The 19,226-nt window shown below is 40.5% G+C and overlaps 2 protein-coding genes across 4 annotated transcripts in view; one reads left to right on the top strand and one right to left on the bottom strand.

Moving 5' to 3' along the window:
• Nucleotides 1-6,276: 6,276 nt before the first annotated feature.
• Nucleotides 6,277-7,282, top strand: MED18 (mediator complex subunit 18). Its single transcript, XM_069001443.1, has 2 exons — nt 6,277-6,429; nt 6,598-7,282. Exons 1-2 carry the CDS (start codon nt 6,357-6,359, stop codon nt 7,149-7,151), a joined length of 627 nt encoding a protein of 208 aa, XP_068857544.1. The 5' UTR covers nt 6,277-6,356; the 3' UTR covers nt 7,152-7,282.
• A 2,658-nt stretch (nt 7,283-9,940) lies between these two features.
• CERT1 (ceramide transporter 1) overlaps nt 9,941-19,226 on the bottom strand; it is a 79,900-nt gene continuing 70,614 nt past the window's right edge. For all 3 annotated transcript variants that reach the window (XM_069002576.1, XM_069002578.1, XM_069002579.1), the window contains 7 exons: nt 18,507-18,602; nt 17,688-17,820; nt 17,493-17,563; nt 16,041-16,169; nt 15,144-15,273; nt 13,767-13,903; nt 9,941-12,892 (listed from right to left, as the gene is read on the bottom strand). In XM_069002576.1, the coding sequence (XP_068858677.1) occupies nt 13,776-13,903; nt 15,144-15,273; nt 16,041-16,169; nt 17,493-17,563; nt 17,688-17,820; nt 18,507-18,602 (687 nt within the window). In that variant the 3' untranslated portion in view covers nt 9,941-12,892; nt 13,767-13,775. The remainder of the gene's footprint in view (nt 12,893-13,766; nt 13,904-15,143; nt 15,274-16,040; nt 16,170-17,492; nt 17,564-17,687; nt 17,821-18,506; nt 18,603-19,226) is intronic.

Here is a 19,226-nt window from a genome sequence, read left to right as displayed (position 1 = left end):
TGGGCTGGAAGGGACTTCAAAGAAAGCATTAATTTTCAACCCCCAAACTGTGGGCAGGCGTACCTTCACTAGACCAGAGAATCACGGAATCACTTAGATTGGAACAGACCTTTAGAATCGAGTCCAACTCTAAACCTAACACTGCCAAGTCCACGGGCTAAAAAGGCATTGACCTGGTGGACCTGTTATGTTTTCAGGGTTCTTCCTTCCTGTTATGTGGCCTGATGGCACACATTGAAACAGACATGATGCAGTTCTCTTCCTCTCCCTGTATCCTGGAGGCCTTTCCCATAGACATAATATACCAGACACAACCTGGGTGTCAACAGGAGCCAGCCCTGTTTCCTTTCTCCTCCTTGCAGTGATTAATCTCCAGCTCATACCAGGCAGCAGTAGCAGAATGGAAAAAATTACCTCTTTCTTTATCCACTACTAGAAACATGAGATCAGGTTGCTCAGAGCCCCATCCAACCTGGCCTTGAACACTTCCAATCATGGTCCAGCCATAACTTCCCTGTTCCAGCATCTTGGCATCCTCACAAGAAGTACTTTCTTCCTTACCCACTTGATTCTTCTGGAGAAGAATTCTACAAGGTCAGTCCATTTGCACAAGCTGGAACACCAGGATGAATTTAACCATGCCATAAAATGATGCCAGTTACGAATCTCATGTAGGACTGTTGAGTGAAGGACCACAATTAGGCAAGTCTATCATGCACAGCACAAGACAAGACACACAGACCTGTAACTTCTAGCTCTGCACCTGGTACCACAACACAGTTTGCTGAATTGCCTTCTACCTCCCCTTAATGGGCCGCTGGGCTCCAAAAGCAAATGGAGGACAATACTACAGTATGTGTATGCCATAGGCTGCATTATCCTCAATCCACATTCTCAGACACGTGGTCTTCCATGGAGGCCGTCATTGCATAAAGCTGCCCTAAAAACATTCCCTCACTCTCAAAACAACTGGGCAGTGTTGCTACTTTCTTTTGCCTAGCACTGGGTGCCCCACCAGTGTTTTACCCACAGCCCACACCCACCCAATGCATGGGTTTATGCACAAGTATAACCATGCAGCCAAGGGTAAAAACATTTTTAAAAAGGTGCTTGAAGCAAGCCACATACAACTGTAATGGTACACAGAGCAGCCCATCTCACTCCCCATCTTTTCTATGTGAGAGCTGGCATAGCTCTGTTTGAGCAGGTCCAGTTTAACAACACTAGAAGTTAAAATTAGTTCAGCTTTTGGGAATACTGGCTCTAAAATATGCTTCATTAATGAAAAAAATGGGTGGGTTATCAGGTGCACAGAGTGACACCACTATTGGCAGAGTTTCTGGATAAACAGAATTGTACTTTTTTTAGGATAATCTTGGTTTTCCGATTTGAAAATTGTTCCTGAGTAAGTCTGAAGATTTGAAAATTCTAAATAAATTCCTCACAGCTGTTTCTTTTAATATTTAGCAATGCACCCTACATTTTGCATTTAAAATCCAGGTAACACAGGCACATGGCATAGAAATCCACTTGCAACTTTAGTTTTTGCTTTGGTGATACAAGCTTAGGAACAGGGCCAAGTCTGGAAGCCACCAGGCTGGCCAGCTCACTGAAATATCTCACTTGGAAACTGTTCCTGTTTTGTGAAGTGGGGAGGAATATATTATAATGAGCATTACTGAGGCTGATAGTAAATCATCAATTACCTGATGTTTATTATGGTTTTCTCTGTCTGCACTGTAACTTAATATAGTCCCTTTACTTATGATGGTTCCTCAACTATTGACATAAAACACAGCCCCTGAGTTACCTGTTAACAACAGAAGATCACTTAATGAGTAATTCCAACCTTAAAATTCTCTCAACAACTTTTCAAAATTATATAATGAATTCATGATATAAATTGCCCATTACATAACTGAGAGGAGTAATTGTCCCCCACTACAAGAAAGACATTGAGGTACCGGAGTGAGTTCAGAGAAGGGCAACAGTGCTGATGAAGGGTCTGGAGCCCAAGTCCTGTGAGGAGCAGCTGAGGGAGCTGGGGGTGTCTAGTCTGGAGTAAAGGATGCTCAGGGGGGACCTTCTCACTCTCTACAGCTGCCTGAAAGGAGGCTGCAGCCAGGTGGGGTTGCTCTTTTCTCCCAGGTAACAAGCACAAGGAGAAGGGGAAATGGTCTCTACTTGCAGCAGGGAAGGGCTAGATTGGATATTAGGAAAAGTTCTTCACTGAAAGGGAAGACAAGCACTGAAACAGACTGCCCCGGCAAGTGGTGGTATCACTGACCCCGGAAATGTTACAGAAGGTGTAGATGTGGCACCAGGGACGTGGTTCAGTGCTGGACCTGGAAGTGTTAGGTTAACCACTGGACTTGATGAGGTTTGAGGTCTTTTCCAACCTTAATGATTTTACGATTCTAGGTAGAGTAGCCTACAGGGAAGGAATGAAGCTGAGCTTGGGAAAAGGGGCAAGAAAGCTGTACTAGTGTTTGTCCTTCTGTCTCCCATTAATTTCCCATTATTTTAAACCAGCAACAACCTGATTTTCCACATGGCAAGAATGTTCTGCCATGACAAAAACCAGGGAGCAATCTTCCTGTCTTTCTCTTGACCCATGAGCTTTCTCATTTTATTTCTCTCTCTAAGCTGAATACGTGGTGAGCACGCCACTCTTTGCCAAGGCTATCCCACCATAATTCTAGTTATTTATTTCAATAAAAATTCTCCTCTTCCAAAAGGCTAGCAAAGGGTGCAATACAAAGTAATGACTTCATATACTAATTAAGGTATTTTACCATGCCTGCCCTCTAAACCCCAGAAAATGTCATTGGCAAATGGGACTTTCTGAAAGTTGCAAGTCTGCCAAAGCAGAGCAAGTTAAAAACACTGGGGTTTCAGGAGCTTTTGCCCTTTTAATTCCTGGGGAAAGAAGTTGAAAGAAGTCTGTGAGCCCCTTTAAAATGTACTTACTCATGCTGTATGAGCTATTAGTCCCAAGTGACATTTAGGTTTGAATTTGTTAACCACTTGCATCTTAAATAAGTGCTTTGAAATTAGTCCACAGTCTCAGGAGAGACCTCATCACTCTCTATAATTGCCTGAAAGGAGTTTGTAGAAAGGTACAGGCTGGTCTCTTCTCACAAGTGACAACTGACAGGAAAAGAGGAAATGGCCTCAAGCTGCACCTGGGGAGATTCAGGGTGGCGATTGGAAAAATTTCTTCACTGGAAGGGTTGTCAAGCAATGGAATGGGCTGCCCAGAGAGGTTGTAGTCATCATCAACAGAGGTGTTTAAGGAAAAAATGGATGCAGCACTCACTGCTGTAGTCTAACTGATAAGGTGTTGTTCAGTCATAGATTGAACTTTATGACTTTGAGGTGTTTTCCAGCCTAAATGATTCTGTGATTCTTTGCGTTAATTTCAAGAAGCTCATACAGAGATTTGTGGGGTGGAAGACTTTTTGCTGTTAATTTACCATGAGTGAATGTAGAGTGCTGTATGCTTAATATGAAAGCATTTTTGATTGATAGATGTAACAAAATTGGATTTGGACCTCAAGCCTGCGACATGAGTGAGAAAAAATTCTGAGTTTTAGTAAAAGGGAAGAAAAAACCCTTACATCCTGTTTACATCTAGCTGACCCTCCCTTCTGCTGGTATTATTTCAATGTGATCATGGCAGGATCACTCATTTCACCTAAGGTTTCCCTGCAGAGCTCTGCTCTGAGCACTTGGCATGTCACAGAGAGCTGACATAAAGGCATGGTCCCACATGGGCATCTCATTTCCCTGACACAGACAGGTGAGTGAGATGGGTTTCCAAGGGAGCTGAACAGAACATAGTCAGGTGGTTGGGAATAACATGTTTACCCCTCATTTCTATCTCTGTTTCTCTCCACCCCCTCTATCTGTCTGACCATCTGTTGTCGGTGTCTGCTGCATCTTATCTTCAACAGCTGCAGAAGAAGGTTCTGTAGGATATATTTAAGGTATGTAAGTGCACCACAGAGCTTCCAAGCTCACAGTGACAAGCAGCTCAGCAGCTGCAGAACTATGGTGTCTTTTACACTGCTGGTGAGGGTACCTGGAAGTGCTGTGGTTGTGGGGCAAAGCCACATTTGCTCACCTACGTTTTTTCCAGAACTACAGGGGGATGACCACTTTGGGACAACATTTATTTTCTGGATTGTGCTATTGCATAGCTTCTCAGACTGTGGAGCAAAACCACTCAGGGTAGCTTCAGCTGTGGAATTTGAAAGAATTTGTACTTCAAGACAGAAAATTGCATACTCTTAGGTTTTTTAGGCATTTGTAGTAACACTATCACGTACATCAGCTAGACAGAAGAGGCAATTTGTATCACCACAGAGAGAAGTGAACCTCAGAAATTACCTCTTTTGAAATGCTAAAACGCTTTTTTACTCATTTTGACTTTTCCTAGGTATCTTTCTCAATATCAAGTTTTCTATGCAAACTGTATGATGACCACACTAACTAAAGCTGGTGTGTATATAAGAGAAAACCTATTTTTTGCTTCTTGAAGCTTAGGAAGGCTTTTAAACCATTACTCAACCTTTTGCTGACTAATTTCTTGCTTTATTTCAACACAGGCATCTTATCTGCAATCTGGGGAGTATGTGCAATGTGTGTCCAGTGTGCCAGATCCCTGGGGCATGGTTCCCTCCTATGTAAATACACATATTCCCCTCATGAACTGCACTGCACCCCTCAGGTCACCCCTGCTTGGCAGTACTCCAAACTACCTCTGATACATCAGGGGTGATACAAGCCATTACTGCCATTTCTTATTTTCAGGTCTTTGGTTTGTACCAGTATTCATGTAATTTTTGGGGACACCATTGCTGCATAGATACTGATAAAGGAAAGACAGATATACTGTTCACTGTCTGAGTGGAACAAAGGTTTGTTACACAAAAAAGTGCTAAAAGAAAGGTCAAATTTATAACTGTATTTTGGGGATTGACAGGAGCAAATTCAGCTGGTGCATACTGGGCATTTCCACTACTTTTTGAAAACAGAGGTTTTCTGCCTAGAAATGGTGTGCACCCTGCCATGCCCAGATGAGATTTCTGCCTTTCCAAACCAATGGATCATGCCTGTTGCATCCCTGATAACAATTTTTAACCCAAGCTGCTGCAGGAGTTGAAGCCCAGCCCACAACACCCCAGAGCCTTGGCCCCCTTGCTGTTGCTGTCAGAGACAAATTGGAACATTTCCTATGGAGATTTTACACAGAATTAATTGCATGTACCACTTCTCCCTGTGGAGGGTTGTGGGGGCAGCCAGGATGACCCCTGATGGCTGGTCCTGCCCACTGGCCTCCCACTCCCCTCCACTGTGCCCCCTGCGCTGGGGTGAGGCTAGTAGTGAGCCCCTCGAGATGTGGGCCCCTCAAGATTTGAGCTCCTCAAGATTTGAATTGAACTTTGCTGTAGCTGAACAGTTATCTCTAAGCAACTGCACTGCTAATGTCACATGCTTGGCTCATCCTTTACTTTGGGGAAAAGAGAAAACAATCCCAACATGAGTGAGCTCTCTGGATGAGAGCCACCAGGAGTGAAGTCAGCAGGACTGGGCAGTAGCTGAGGGAAGGTAATTCCAGCAGTGGATGACCGTGACCACTGTCTCATTGACCACCAAACACCAACTCGAAGGGAAGAACCCTGCAGATTAAAAGGACTCTTCTCTCGGAGAAGCAAGAGATACAACTAGCAAATAGGGGTTTGAGTACTAATTAGTAAAAAGTTATACAACTTACAGCCAACAAATGCTGATGCCTTTGTTAAAAGGTGTAAATAGTGTAGAGGTTTGATGACCACAGAGCCAACCTTTCTTGGGTTACCTCCCGACTCCTTGCTTTGAGCAAACTAGAATAAAAGAAATACAGAATCACAGAATCCTTAGGGTTGCAAGGGACTTCTGGAGGTCATCCAGTCCAACGCCCCTGCTAAGGCAGCGGCACCCAGAGCAGGTGACACAGGAACATATCCGGGGGGGTTGGAATGGCTCCAGAGAGGGACACTCCACAACCTCCCCGGGCAGCCTGGTCCAGAGACCACCCGCAACGCAAGGAAGCTCGCCACCACGCCAAGCGCAGGCGGGAAAAGCCGCGTTTCCTCTCTTCAGGGCCTGTGCTCCGCCTCCGAAACCCGCCCAGGGCGTGTGGGGCGGGGGCGGGGCGTCCCTCAGACCCCGCCCCCAGCGCGCCCCCAGCTCCTCACCGGCTCCGCCGAGCCGCCAGGGGGCGCGCTGCCGCAGCTTTGCCCGCCGCTCTCCGTCGCCTCCCCCGCGCCGCCGCCGCTGCCGCCGCCGCGGGGCCGGTCCGAGAGCGCACGATGGAGGCGCCGCCGGTGACCATGATGCCCGTGACGGGCGGCACCATCAACATGATGGAGTACCTGCTCCAAGGTGGGCAGCCGCGGGGCCGAGCAGCGCGGGCAGCCGCGGGGACGGGGGGAGGGTAGGCGGCGCGGGGCGAGCGCACGGGCGGGCTGGGAGGCGCTGGGGCGGGCGCGCTGCGGAGGGAGCCCAGCTCGGCCGGGAGGGTGGGCGATGACCGTGGCGCTGTCTCCGCAGGGAGTGTGCTGGACCAGAGCCTGGAGAGCCTCCTGCACCGCCTGCGCGGGCTGTGCGACAACATGGAGCCCGAGACCTTCCTGGACCACGAGATGGTGTTCCTGCTGAAGGGGCAGCAGGCCAGCCCCTTCGTGCTACGCGCCCGGCGCTCCATGGACAAGAGCGGGATGCCCTGGCACCTGCGCTATCTGGGACAGCCCGAAATAGGCGACAAGAACCGCCACGCGCTGGTGCGCAACTGTGTGGACATCGCCACGTCCGACAACCTGACGGACTTCCTGGTGGAGATGGGCTTCCGTATGGACCACGAGTTCGTGGCCAAAGGGCACGTGTTCCGCAAGGGCATCATGAAGATAGTGGTGTACAAGATCTTCCGCATCCTGATGCCAGGAAACACGGAGAGCATTGAGCCACTCTCCCTCTCCTACTTGGTGGAGCTCAACGTGGTCGCACCAGCAGGGCAGGACATTGTTTCTGATGACATGAGGAACTTTGCTGAGCAGCTGAAGCCTCTAGTGCACCTGGAGAAAATTGACCCCAAAAGACTAATGTGATTGAAAATGTGGGCGATTAAGGCACTGGTGTTGTGTTTCAGAAAAGGATGTTTTTCTGGAAAGCTTTTTGAGGGCAAATCAAAACAAAGAGAGGGGAATAAAGTACTATATATCAGTTTCGACAGTTGAAATTACTGAGTGGTTTTTCCCTTCACTTGTGGATATGAACAAAAGTGAACACTTTAAATTAGCACTGTTCAAAATATCAGTAAATGTTAATATTGATAATTTTCCTTCTCTTATGGGGAAGATACCTTAAAAAGCCTATTGTCTAACATTCTAAACACCTAAAAATGTCAGACTTATTGGAATTCATCCCTGTGTGTACCCACACCCCATTGCTATCTTTTAGTTTCTTTAGAGCACCATTTGTGTATCCTACCTAGCCATCCAAAATTTCTCTTTTCAGTAATAGATGAATACCGTTTAATGCAGGAGATGGTGTTTAACACAAGCAGAAACAGAAACTGCTGTATAAAAGAGCAGCTAACTGTACTGTACACCTCTTCACCATAGCTTATGTGACAGGAAGAGGTACTTTAGTAGCTTCTGATGTAACCAAAGTTAGAAGTGGAAGAAAATCTGGTAATATTAACATTTGCAAGTGGTTGTCACAGCTTTTAACAGTGTTCCATTATTTTCACTGGAATTGGTTAGAGCAGTCTTAATAAGAAAGTAAATTACAAGGTACTTTTTATTACTGGATTTCTCACAGCTGACAGCCATATTGAAGTGTTAAGTCCTTTTTATTAAAAAATTAATTCACAAAATTTTCATTTAAAATTTGTTACAAAAAATTAGCAGCTGCTAGTTGAATTACTGATGATTTTGTTTAGCACCTCTCTTGATAGTAGAATGGTTAGTTACCCTAGTATTGCAGTGATAATTTAGTGTTATTTGAATTGAGTTTTCAAATACAGTTCAGTCAAAAAAAGGTCGGGAAAGATAAAGGAGTTCATTTAAATTTCTCAGGTTCTCTACCGGGGACAACCATTTTACCCACTGCTCAAATGTGCCAACCCGTCAGAAACCCTTCAGCACCCCAAGTGCTTTATGTAACAATGAAAGGCAGGGGCCACTCCCAGAAAACCCTTCAAACAGCTACATTTTCAACTGGATCAGCGCTAACAGCCCACTGCCGCAGGCTCTAGTGTGGGGCGTGGGGAACACTCGACTACTTGGGTGGTACTTGAGTACCCCTTAGGCTGAAGACAGAGCAGTGATTTCCCCCAGGGCAGCAGCGAGGCGTCACCAGCGTGACTGCTCATTACCTAGACTACCAGTACCTTCTGGAGGGTACAAACACACCTACAATTCTGTTCATACTCGCCCTCTATCCTGGGCCTCCAAGCTGGAATTCCTTCACATCCAGGGCATAACTTCCTAGGAGCTGCATGTGCCAGGTTGCTCCATGGTTGGCTTGCAGTCCTACCCCAGCAGGTGGGAATCGTTAGCGCTGTTGTTGTATTTTGCCACTCTTAGCACTGGTTAGGAATCACTTGCCACAGACCTGTACAAGCTGTGGCTTGTCTCTTGGCACATAAAAGTTTAGGAAGTCCTGTGGATGACAATAGGTCTGACTATTGATCGATCCACAATTAATAAATAATAATAATTTAAAAAATGTTCTTTTAAAGGAGAATTAGGTTAAACCTTGAAAACTGCAGCAATCCACAGTACCAGGCTTCCTTATTCTGGCTATAGTCAATGCATAGAAGAGGCAGGTGTGCAGAGAGAAGAGCTTACTGCATCAAGGGCTACAGCTGAGGACATTTTCAGGTAGCTAATGCTCAAAGTGTGTCCCTCTGTGTAACAAAATGTGGTTTTCTCCTATAAAACTTAGCCTATAAGGTGGAGACTAAAGATGATTAGCATTAGTAATACACACTACTAAATTGCATGGCATAACCCTAATTATCATTCATCATCCAGGGTCAAATTATACTGTAGTTATACAGAAATGCTCAGCCTCTCCTGACTGGAAAGTATGTAGTTTTTAAATTATGCACATAAATTATGGGACCAGGAATATGAAATGTGACCTTATTTTATTTTATTTTATTTTATTTTGGGGGATTTATTTTTGCCAGGTAAAATAGCTGCATTCTTCAAGGTCGGGGGTTACCTCAGGACTCTCTATTTTTTGCACTATATTACATGATGTCTGATACAGCTGAGCTTAAGGTAGGTTTTGTTTCTGTGCAAGTAATGCCTTCTCTTATTTCAGGCTGTTACTCCAGTCTTGCATGTAAGGTTTCTACAGCTTTACTGATTGCTATATAAAGAAGTAAAAATGACTGTGAAACAAATAAAGGTAGGATTATTATTGATCCATTAGGCACCACCTGTTTCTACTATTAAGAAACTTGCTCACATAAGCTCATCTTAGTTACTAAAAATTATTCTTACTTTGAAAAGGCCACAAGTTTACCCTTTGGCACATCTCAGTCCCGGATTGCTGTTCTTCCCGTGGAAGTTCCCAGAATCTTGTTAATTCTGTACAAATGAAGAGCTGGCACACTCTCTAAGTGCTCTGTATTATGACTACACTGTACAGGAGCACCTTTTAACACCCCTCTGATTGCTCACACATATGAACTAATGTGGCATTCAGGTTTTCATCTCAGTAACCTCAGTAACACAAGTGAACTGCTCTCCTGTTAAATGTTTTCCATGCACTAGAATATTGTATATAACTTTATTCATGATTTAAAAGTTGGTTAAAAGGTAAAATATTTTAAGTAAGTTTCTCCAAACATTGGAAAGCCAAAAATAACAAAAAGCCAAGATTTTTCTTCATAATTTTTAATATTTTTAACTTTTAAATACTGGTTTTAAATTTGTGATTGTAACATGTAAGAGCCAACTTCTTTTAATTTTTAAAACTTATCATTAGGATCATAAAGCTATTATAGAACAGTTACAACTCTACACACTCAAGGTACTCAAAAATATGATTCATGTTTTAAGTCTGTAAATGAACAGTGGCAATTCAAATACAGCGTTATCTGTACAACTTGACAAAAATACAGGTGGACAATCTGATTAAAGAGAATCTGCACAACTTCAGATAAGCCAGCTCAGCCCAATTAAGTAAAAGGTAAGTTTTTTCAAAGTGCATCACATTTTTCACAGATAAATTTTTCAAAGATTTTCAGGTTCTCAGACAGAATAACAACGACCATCTCATCTTCATTCCCAGTACAAGTTCTATCAAGTCACGTGCTTCAGAACTAGTTTGGCAACATCCAAATTCTCTGAACAGATGCAGATATCCAGAGAACAATATCTGATGGAGAAGATTGCTGTATTTTCACCCTTTTGAATTGGTTCAGCTTACAAAACAACCATTCTAGAGTCAGAAGCTCTTTCTGCAAAGACCACCACAGCTGCATAAACACTCCTCTTGATCTGTTAACAGGAAGAAATGAACTCAGACCACTCAGACGTGGCAGTGACTGACAAGAGGGATAGGCTCAAGAGACAGGGTAAATTGTATAAAACCATAAAAGCAACATCCCTTCCAGAAGAAAAGATCTAATGGCTACTCACACAAGGACAATCCGAGAGGCCTACTGCCTTTTGAAATTATTTTTTGAGAGGTCCATTAATAACGATTTCTCAGTCATGTAACTCCTTCCATAGTCTTTAAAAAGCCTCTTACAAATCTGATTGGGCAGGGCTAGCTACAGTGAAGTACCAATGCCTTTATCTAAAAGTAAAACATATTCTTTACAAATAGTATTTGTAGTGTCATTTTATTTACAGAATAAATCGCAAAAGTACATCACATTTAGTGCAAATGCAACTAATGATATAAGTTTATATACTGCTTTGTAAACTTTCCATACCTTTGTAAAATAAAGCTATCCTATTAAATTAATAAACTTGCCCGTGTTCCAACAATTACCAGAAATGGCAAATAAGGACTTAAACTCTTTATATTTTGGACTTTTTTTTTTTAAGTTCCCATCAGTGGCTATGGTGGAATGTACCACTGCTTGGTTGATTGTAAAAAGATGAAGTACATTTGAGGTATAAGATTTTGTTTTCTAACGTTGGTATATAAAATGCTCACTGGTGATATAGTAAACATGTACAAATTTTCATCTTATTTGCCTTACTAATATTACCATGTAGGCACTTTTCTACATATTCAAATGAACAGAATAACTCTGTAATAAGGCATATTCCATGCACACCATTAGAGAAAGGCAAATAAAAAGGGAAGAGTTACGGAGCATGAAATCTGCATGCGTGTGTAATCATGTGTTAGGTACGGTTTCATCTCTACAGAGAAGATGAAGAGAGTTTTTCAACACTGTGCAGATCACATTGAATCATTTACCAAATCTTCACTAAGTTACTGTATTATATCTCTTTTCAGGCACCTAGCACACTATATAAAATAAATTTGACTTTCAGCTTTCTTTTGAAGAAAATATATCTGAAACTTTTTTCCTCAAGATACACGGTTTAATGAAACACCGAGCAGTCTCTGAAGAGTTTCCAGCTATAGGGCATGGATAAAAGACCTCACAGTCAGTACTAGCCCACCACAGTCCTCTCCTAACAAGTATCTCCAGAATCAAAGATAGGCAAACATCTGACATTTAAATTTTCACAGCAGCTAAAGGGAACTTTCCAGTAAGAACTACGCATTCTTATAGCTCTGATGGGTTTTTGATCGAGGCAAATAATCTTCTATATGAACCTCACAGCACAGCTTGATTGAGATGAGGAAAACACATGCAGGATCTGAAAAATAATGTACTCATCCTCAATCTAGTCTGGGAATGTTGTTTGATGTAATCCAAATTACTTCAATAAATATTATAGTGTACCTTCTCACAGCTTTGGGAAAGCCCCGGATATCATGCAAGAAAGCAGTCCACATATAGTATGGACAGGCATCTGCTAGGTTTTAGGCAGTCTCTTGCCCTCTCATACAGAATCTTTCTAGATATTTCTGGATCATGTTTAATAACAAAAATTCTGCAGCACATATTACATAACTAAAAAATACAATAGAAATATAAAGATATCTGGAAAAAATAAAGCTTTTCACACTCTTACTCCTTCAGAACTAAAGATCGTCATAAGAGTAAGACAATAGAAAAGGCAAAGTCATAAGGATATTGACAGCCCTCAGTTATTAACTGGCATTTTATGTAACAAGATGATTCATTATAGAAACCAGCAGCAATGAACTGTGATTATACAAAGCAAAACAAAACCTACCAACAAGTTACCTAGGTTTTACTGAAGCCAGTCCTCTCACACCCCCAAAATACCACACAGATTTTTGTGCATATAAAGCACATACAGTATGCTATATGTGCATTTGTCTCTTGTGCTTTTCACACATGCACAAAAACTGCACAAGTATCTTGGGATGGTTGACAATGAAATTCTACAACTTGTTCGAAATTAACACAGTAGCCCATGTTGGTGATTCAAAGTTGTATGCACTCTTCTTTTAAAGCAAGCAAATAAAAATAGAGCCATATACATGTTATCAATACATGTATTTATAATTACACACTGATTCAGCAAGAAAGATAGCAGGAGGGAGCTATTGTTAAATATTCAGCCTCATGGTTGTACCACTTCTCCACTTCAGTATACAAAGCCTAGAACTTGGGCCATAAAAAGACTGTAGATCCTTCGTTCCAGCATGGAGTGCTCTATGCATGGTCACTTCTCCAACGTGGAATGCTCACCCAGTCTTGTTCTGATTGCTGCAGGTAAGCAAAGACAAAAACACAGCCCTGAAAAGTTTGTATACTACTAGTACAATGAACTTGTTAAAAAACCTTAAATGTCATCAGGACTGCTACAGTCATGTGTTAACTGTTGGCTTGCGACATTGTGTTTTAAATGCTTTACTTACACTAGCTCTCTAACAATTTACATTTAAAATTGTGAATTATTAAAGGAATATCTGTTGCAGCTGAATGAAACAACTAAGACTTTTGGAGTCTGACACAGTAAATATAACCCAAAAATAGAGGTAGCCTATATCACACATACAAAAAGAGATGGAGACTCATTTTCAGATGTGACTGAATGATGCTGTAACACTAGCACAACTAAACAGAATTCTGTGGTTTGACATGACAGTTATAGAAAATGAAATACATAGCAGGAGTCTAAACTAACAAAAATTAGGGTAAACCTTATTTTAAAGCCTTATATTATAAACACTAAGCGGCTCAGATAGCCTCCAAGTGACCAAGAAATCTTCTTCTAACGTCATATCATCTGTTCAAACAACTTTAGATTAGCCAATAACCTATACCATTAAAAACATATCCATTGACTTCAGAAAGCACCTGGAAATCCCTTTTCTTTCTAAGGTTCATCAGAAAGGCTAAAAACTTAAGTCACAGTCTTCTGAATATTCCAGCAATTCATGTTGGTCTGTCAGTGAAGTTCCATTAATAACTTGTGCAGCCTGTACACACAAATTACATGACTGTTTTAAGAAAGTATATTGCATACTAAAAACAAGCACTGAAGCCATGCAAATCATGCAGGATATTTCTAGATCGCATACTTCCATTTGGCCTTAAATTTAAAATGGTGAATCAAGAATTTTAAAAGTATATATACCTGCTAATACTAGAATAAAATAGGCTTTCCTGCTGTTTTCTCTTGCACGTATGATGTAAAACGCTTTAAGAACTTTGGATATTCTCGTTTAGCCACTGCCCGTAACACTGATGCTGGTGCCCATCCTCCTGGGTTCACTAGAAGTAAACAAGAAGAAGGACATTGAAATGAAGCAACTCCACTAAATGCGGAAACAACAAATTTTAGTTCATTATTCCTGCAACTCTTCCTGAAGTAACAGGAAAGAATAACCATCAGCAGATTTTTTTTAATGCACCTAGACTTGTTGTAGCACTTTCTTTTTGTAATACTCAAGCTCAGTCCAGATCTATGATGCCATTATTTAGAAAACATTAAACATGCAGTATGGTGAGTCTTGGAAAAATGCCCAAATAGAAGAGGATATTCTCTATGGGCTTCCAAGAAACAAAATAGAAAGAGACCTGAGTAACTTCCTATTTCAAAAAAAGCAAGTCAGTATTAACTTTTCAATAATTACTGCCTTTGCCTGCAGAACTGCTATATAGGCAGCACCCTGCAAACAATTATAAACCATTTAAAGAAAATTTGAACTGATTCTTAATTACATTTCAATTCACAGTGAAAGTATGTTGCTGAAAAAGCTATCACTTCCCATATAGTCACAGTTCAGAATTTAGCAGTGAAAATGTACTTTTTAAGTAAACTGGAAACTTTGAAAAAAAAGTAATAAGCAGAGTTGAGCTACTCTTGAAGTGTCTTGTCGCTCTGGGAGAGAGGATAGTAAGTATGCATCTCCAATACTACAACACCTTGCTAAATACTGGATACAGCAACAAAACAATTTGGCTTTGACAATTTTTTAGTCAATACCAAGGATTCTATCAGCTAAAAAACATAATTAAGAAATGTAGACTATATTATACAGCTTTCAAGCATCTTCATACAAAATGTATTTACTCCTCCTTGGCACCAGGAGATAAGAACTGTATCTTTATTATCAGCAGCTTTTCAGCCTAATGAGATGAATTGGGAGGAAAAAAAATTTACAGTAGCACGTGAAAAAACCCAACATACCACTACTGAAACTAAAAGCTATGCCAACTCATTCCAGTTGCAGGTATTTCTGCCCACCTTCCTCCACCCCAAGGTTGTGTACTTAAGACTGAGCTACACAGCTCTTCCATTTATTCCTCCCAGAGTACTACATAATGAATGATCCCATTCACCAATTCATGTAGCACATTAATTTGAGACCTTTTGAATGTGATGAACATAAATGTGATGCTATATATAAACAGAAAAGGGTATCAAACTGTTTTTTTATTTTGTGCCAGTATTCAACTCCCCAAAATTAACATCTATCATGAATGTCATACTGAAAAATTTTATACTTACCATTAGCTACATATGTAATCTTGCACAGAATGTTGTCCCTGCTTATTTCCTTGTTCCCCTCTGGTGGGCTTACTAATGTCTGACAAATCATAGCAATATTTATTTTGGCACGGACACAGCGATTGTTCAGCTGCCAAAAATAAGAAACATTGTGAGCCCCATCTAAATCCATTTCATCATACTTGAGCATGAACATTTTTTCATCATGAAGTCTAAGCCACTCTAGAAACTGTGTTTCTGAAAGTCTGCATTCTAGCACTTACATGGATGTAGCACGGAAGTGAGTAAAACAAAAGATATGTGGTGGATAGGGAAAGGATTCAACAGAAACGTCTGAATCTCAAGTTTCTGCTTGCTTAACACATAGTAAGTGAATTATTTCAATTGTTGTGACAAATCACAGAAATGTTTCTTTACAGAAACATTTCAAGAATAATGTATCAGCATTTAGAAATATCAGTTAACTCTTCCCCTTGAAAGCAGGCTACGAAATAGCAATCCAAGGAAAACAATCATTGCTATTATCTGATAGAACCAAGGCAAACGTGTGTAAAATGGAGACTTAGCCCTACCTATAATTATACAAACCTACTCTTATATTTGACAATACTGAAGAGATACTGATTTGATTCCATTAAAAATAACCTCTATTCTTTAAAATGTTTTCACCTCTCCAGAAATTTTGCTTCCATTCTGCTGAAACACCTTAGATCTGCCAACTGAGAGATCTGGTAAAACAGCTTCTGGCTCAGAATGCCTTCATCAGGTCATTTTATCATCTGGTTTAAATCAACTGTATTTTTGTAAAAACCCTCCATCTCCCTCTGTGAAGGCATTACCACAGAACAGAAAAACTATCTTAAAAGCAGAACTTCACAGAATCAAAATAATACTTACAGGAGCACTGTCATGTTCTACAGAGAAATTGCACACAATCCATGTTTCTGGATCATTTTCACTGAATGCTGGTATCTTTCTGATGGCAGACAAATACAGCACATCCCTTTGAGAGGCTGGCCACACTCTCTGCAGAGAAACACCTGAACATAAGCTTTTCCAAGTTTGTAAATTAAGTACTCACTATCCTTAGTTAAAATAAAAAACCAGGCAAGGCAAACCAGGTCACTTATTATGTTAAAGCATCTTCAAGTTAGTAATTTCATTTTCAAAACTGAAAGAGAACATAACTGTGGTAAATAGGCAATAGAAATATCAGGTTGGCTACACTTCGTACCAAAAAAATTAAGGCAAAACTTTAAGACCTTTGAAATGCAGAGTGCCAAACTGCAGTGAATTTTTCATTTTAAAAAAATAGGAAGAGGCAGTTCCCCCTCCTGTTCCCTCAACTTCAGTTTTGCATTTTAGTTAATACTTGTCAGCTACAAACGGTACTAATGGTTAATCGTATAGGGATACATCTACAGTTACTTATGTCTCTGGAGAGAAAGACAGAGGAGGGATGTATTTAAAACAATTACTACTTCAAAAAGCTACTGTTACTGCTACTACTTCAGTAAGACAGATATAGCAAACTGATACTATACAAGAGGAAGTTTCAGAAGTGAAATGTCTAAAAATATAAGAAAATAGACAGAAGTTATTTTCCTGACACTCAATAGGAGAAAAAAATTCTGGCTTTTACCACAACCAATACAGATGACACAACTGTCTTACTAAAAATTATGAGTCCTGTATTAAAGAAGTTTTAACTTAACTGCACAACTGGTAAAATTGTCAAAGAAAAATATTTGTTTTAACATTTGAATATACTAATACTTAGAAACATGCAAGACTAAGGATGAATCGGTATATTTCATTCCTATATATTTTTTAAATCTTTACATTTCAGTTGCTGGGTTATAATTCAAATGAACATTTTTATAAACTGACACCAGAACCATTTTGGGGGAAAAAACAATGAAGGTACAAGAACAAACAATTAAAAACACTTGCATTACAAGGTGGTATGTCAACTAATTGTGGTGAACAGTAACCTGCATTTTTGCAAAAGAAACATCTGACACAGTGATGTAGGTTTCTTCCTTGTAGTCAGTGGTGATTTACTGCTTCCATTTGCTTTGGATGACTCTGGCCTTGCTGGCAGTGATACAATCATGAGATTAAAAGCAGGCCTCACTTGCTACTACAAGCTCTATCAGACACATGCACAACCAATTATGCTCTCAAGAAAAGTTTGAAAAATTGATGGAAGTTGCAGTTTAATAGAGAACTTGTTCTGGAATATTGTCTGGAACAGTATTTTGTTATGCCAGTGAAGTATTCAGAATAACACTGGAACACACATGCCTCAGACAGCCTCAGTAAGGTATGCAAACGAAGTGTTATTACCTTATGTGTCTGGTAAATGATGATTGCGTTATCAGCTAAATTTTCCACAACATGGAAATTTTCAATTGTTGCTAAAAGAAGGGTGGGGGGGGAAGAAAAAAAAAATCCATCAGCACACAGTCACAGACAATAGGACAATGTTATCAATACTATTCTTGCTGATAAATGTGAAAAGCTGAAGAATCAATTCCTTACTTTCCCAGTCATTACGAACATCAACATTCCAGAAGTAGTGGCAAACTTCATGCCCTGTTACCCCTTTAACGGCATGGGTTGCTTTCAAAGGATCTAGAACTATTCCATTCTCTTCCACTTCTCGTCTGTATACCTATAGCCAAACACAAAGAAAGAAATGTAGAAGAGAAACTGTCTAAACTGTTCATGTTTTAACTCTTTAAATTTAATCAGTTTACAAAAACCCAAACCAACAAACCACTTACCTAGAACACTGTCACATGATTAATTTGCCATGAAAGTGTTCTCTGGTAACTACTGTTGAAGACATTCTTATGTGGCAATTCACATTAAAATACCAGTACTTCAAGGTTTCTACTCCAGAAATGATTAAGCTACCTTATTTATCACCATCCACATGGATTCATAAGCAGAGTAGAGCAGCCAACACAGTAGCTTGCTACTCTTGTTGTTTTTGTACATAGAATTTACACATTCCTTTGATACCAACCTTTAAGTAGGAGGGAATGAGAAAGGACTCTGCAAAGATGAAGTTATTGCAAGACTTACACAGGATTTTGTATGAACAAATATATTAGAAGCCACAGCTCTCATGAACCCCAGACTCAACCTAAACAATGCTATTCCCAGAGAGAAGTTGCAACAGCATAACTTGGTGATTAATAATATTACCAGAAAAGTATAGACTGATTTAGATTGGAAAAGACCCTTAAGATCATGGGGTCCAGCAGTAAAGATAACACTGCCAAATGTACACTGGAAGTATCCGTCTTCACAGTGTATCATCTTACACAAATTAACCAAACCCGAACAGTTTACCTTCATTTCTCCTTCTTCTACCACTAGCTGCCAATTGGCATCTCCTCCTACATCTTGCAAGGAATATGTCATGTGGTTTTGTACCATCTCTTCCACCTGTAAAGGAACATAAAATAGGCATTTTTAACCAATCCCTTCCATCTTTTTGGGAGGATACTGTACAGCATTGGAAGTCACAAGTTAATACTTCAATTCCTGTGCAGGAACTGAATTTGAACATGAGAGCTCTCTGTTAGGTTAGGAACAAAAAAATAACACTGGCCTTCAGAAACAAAAGCCAAAATCTTGATTCAGCTTCCAACTTTGTTCTTTGTGGGTACTTCCTATCCTGCCTTTGTGCCTTTAAACTGTCAAATCTCACCACCTCTACCTAAACCAGTTCTTTATTTCAGCAGATAGGAACTGCAGGTATCTCTAAATAGAATTGCAATGCACTGTAAGATACTCACTGAAGAGCATTTAAAAAGCTGAACAAAGGCAGGGGGTAAGGGAGGAAGACTGACAAGCTCTACAAAAGCAAATGCATATCAAAAGTCATATTGGAAGAGCAGTGAAGGAAACAGTCACGAGCAAAGAATGCCTGCACTGTTTCAATGCCATCTTTGCACAGTTGACAGCTAGAAAGAAACCAGAAATGCCTACACTCAAAGGATTACGACAGTACAGATATTCTATAATTATAAAATGCTAATTTAAAACTTATTTAGCTAGCAGCTGTGC

Source organism: Aphelocoma coerulescens, assembly GCF_041296385.1.
Source record: "Aphelocoma coerulescens isolate FSJ_1873_10779 chromosome Z unlocalized genomic scaffold, UR_Acoe_1.0 ChrZ, whole genome shotgun sequence".
NCBI lineage: Eukaryota > Metazoa > Chordata > Aves > Passeriformes > Corvidae > Aphelocoma > Aphelocoma coerulescens.
Note: the sequence above shows the minus strand (reverse complement) of the source record. Positions and strands in the feature narration are given on the sequence as shown.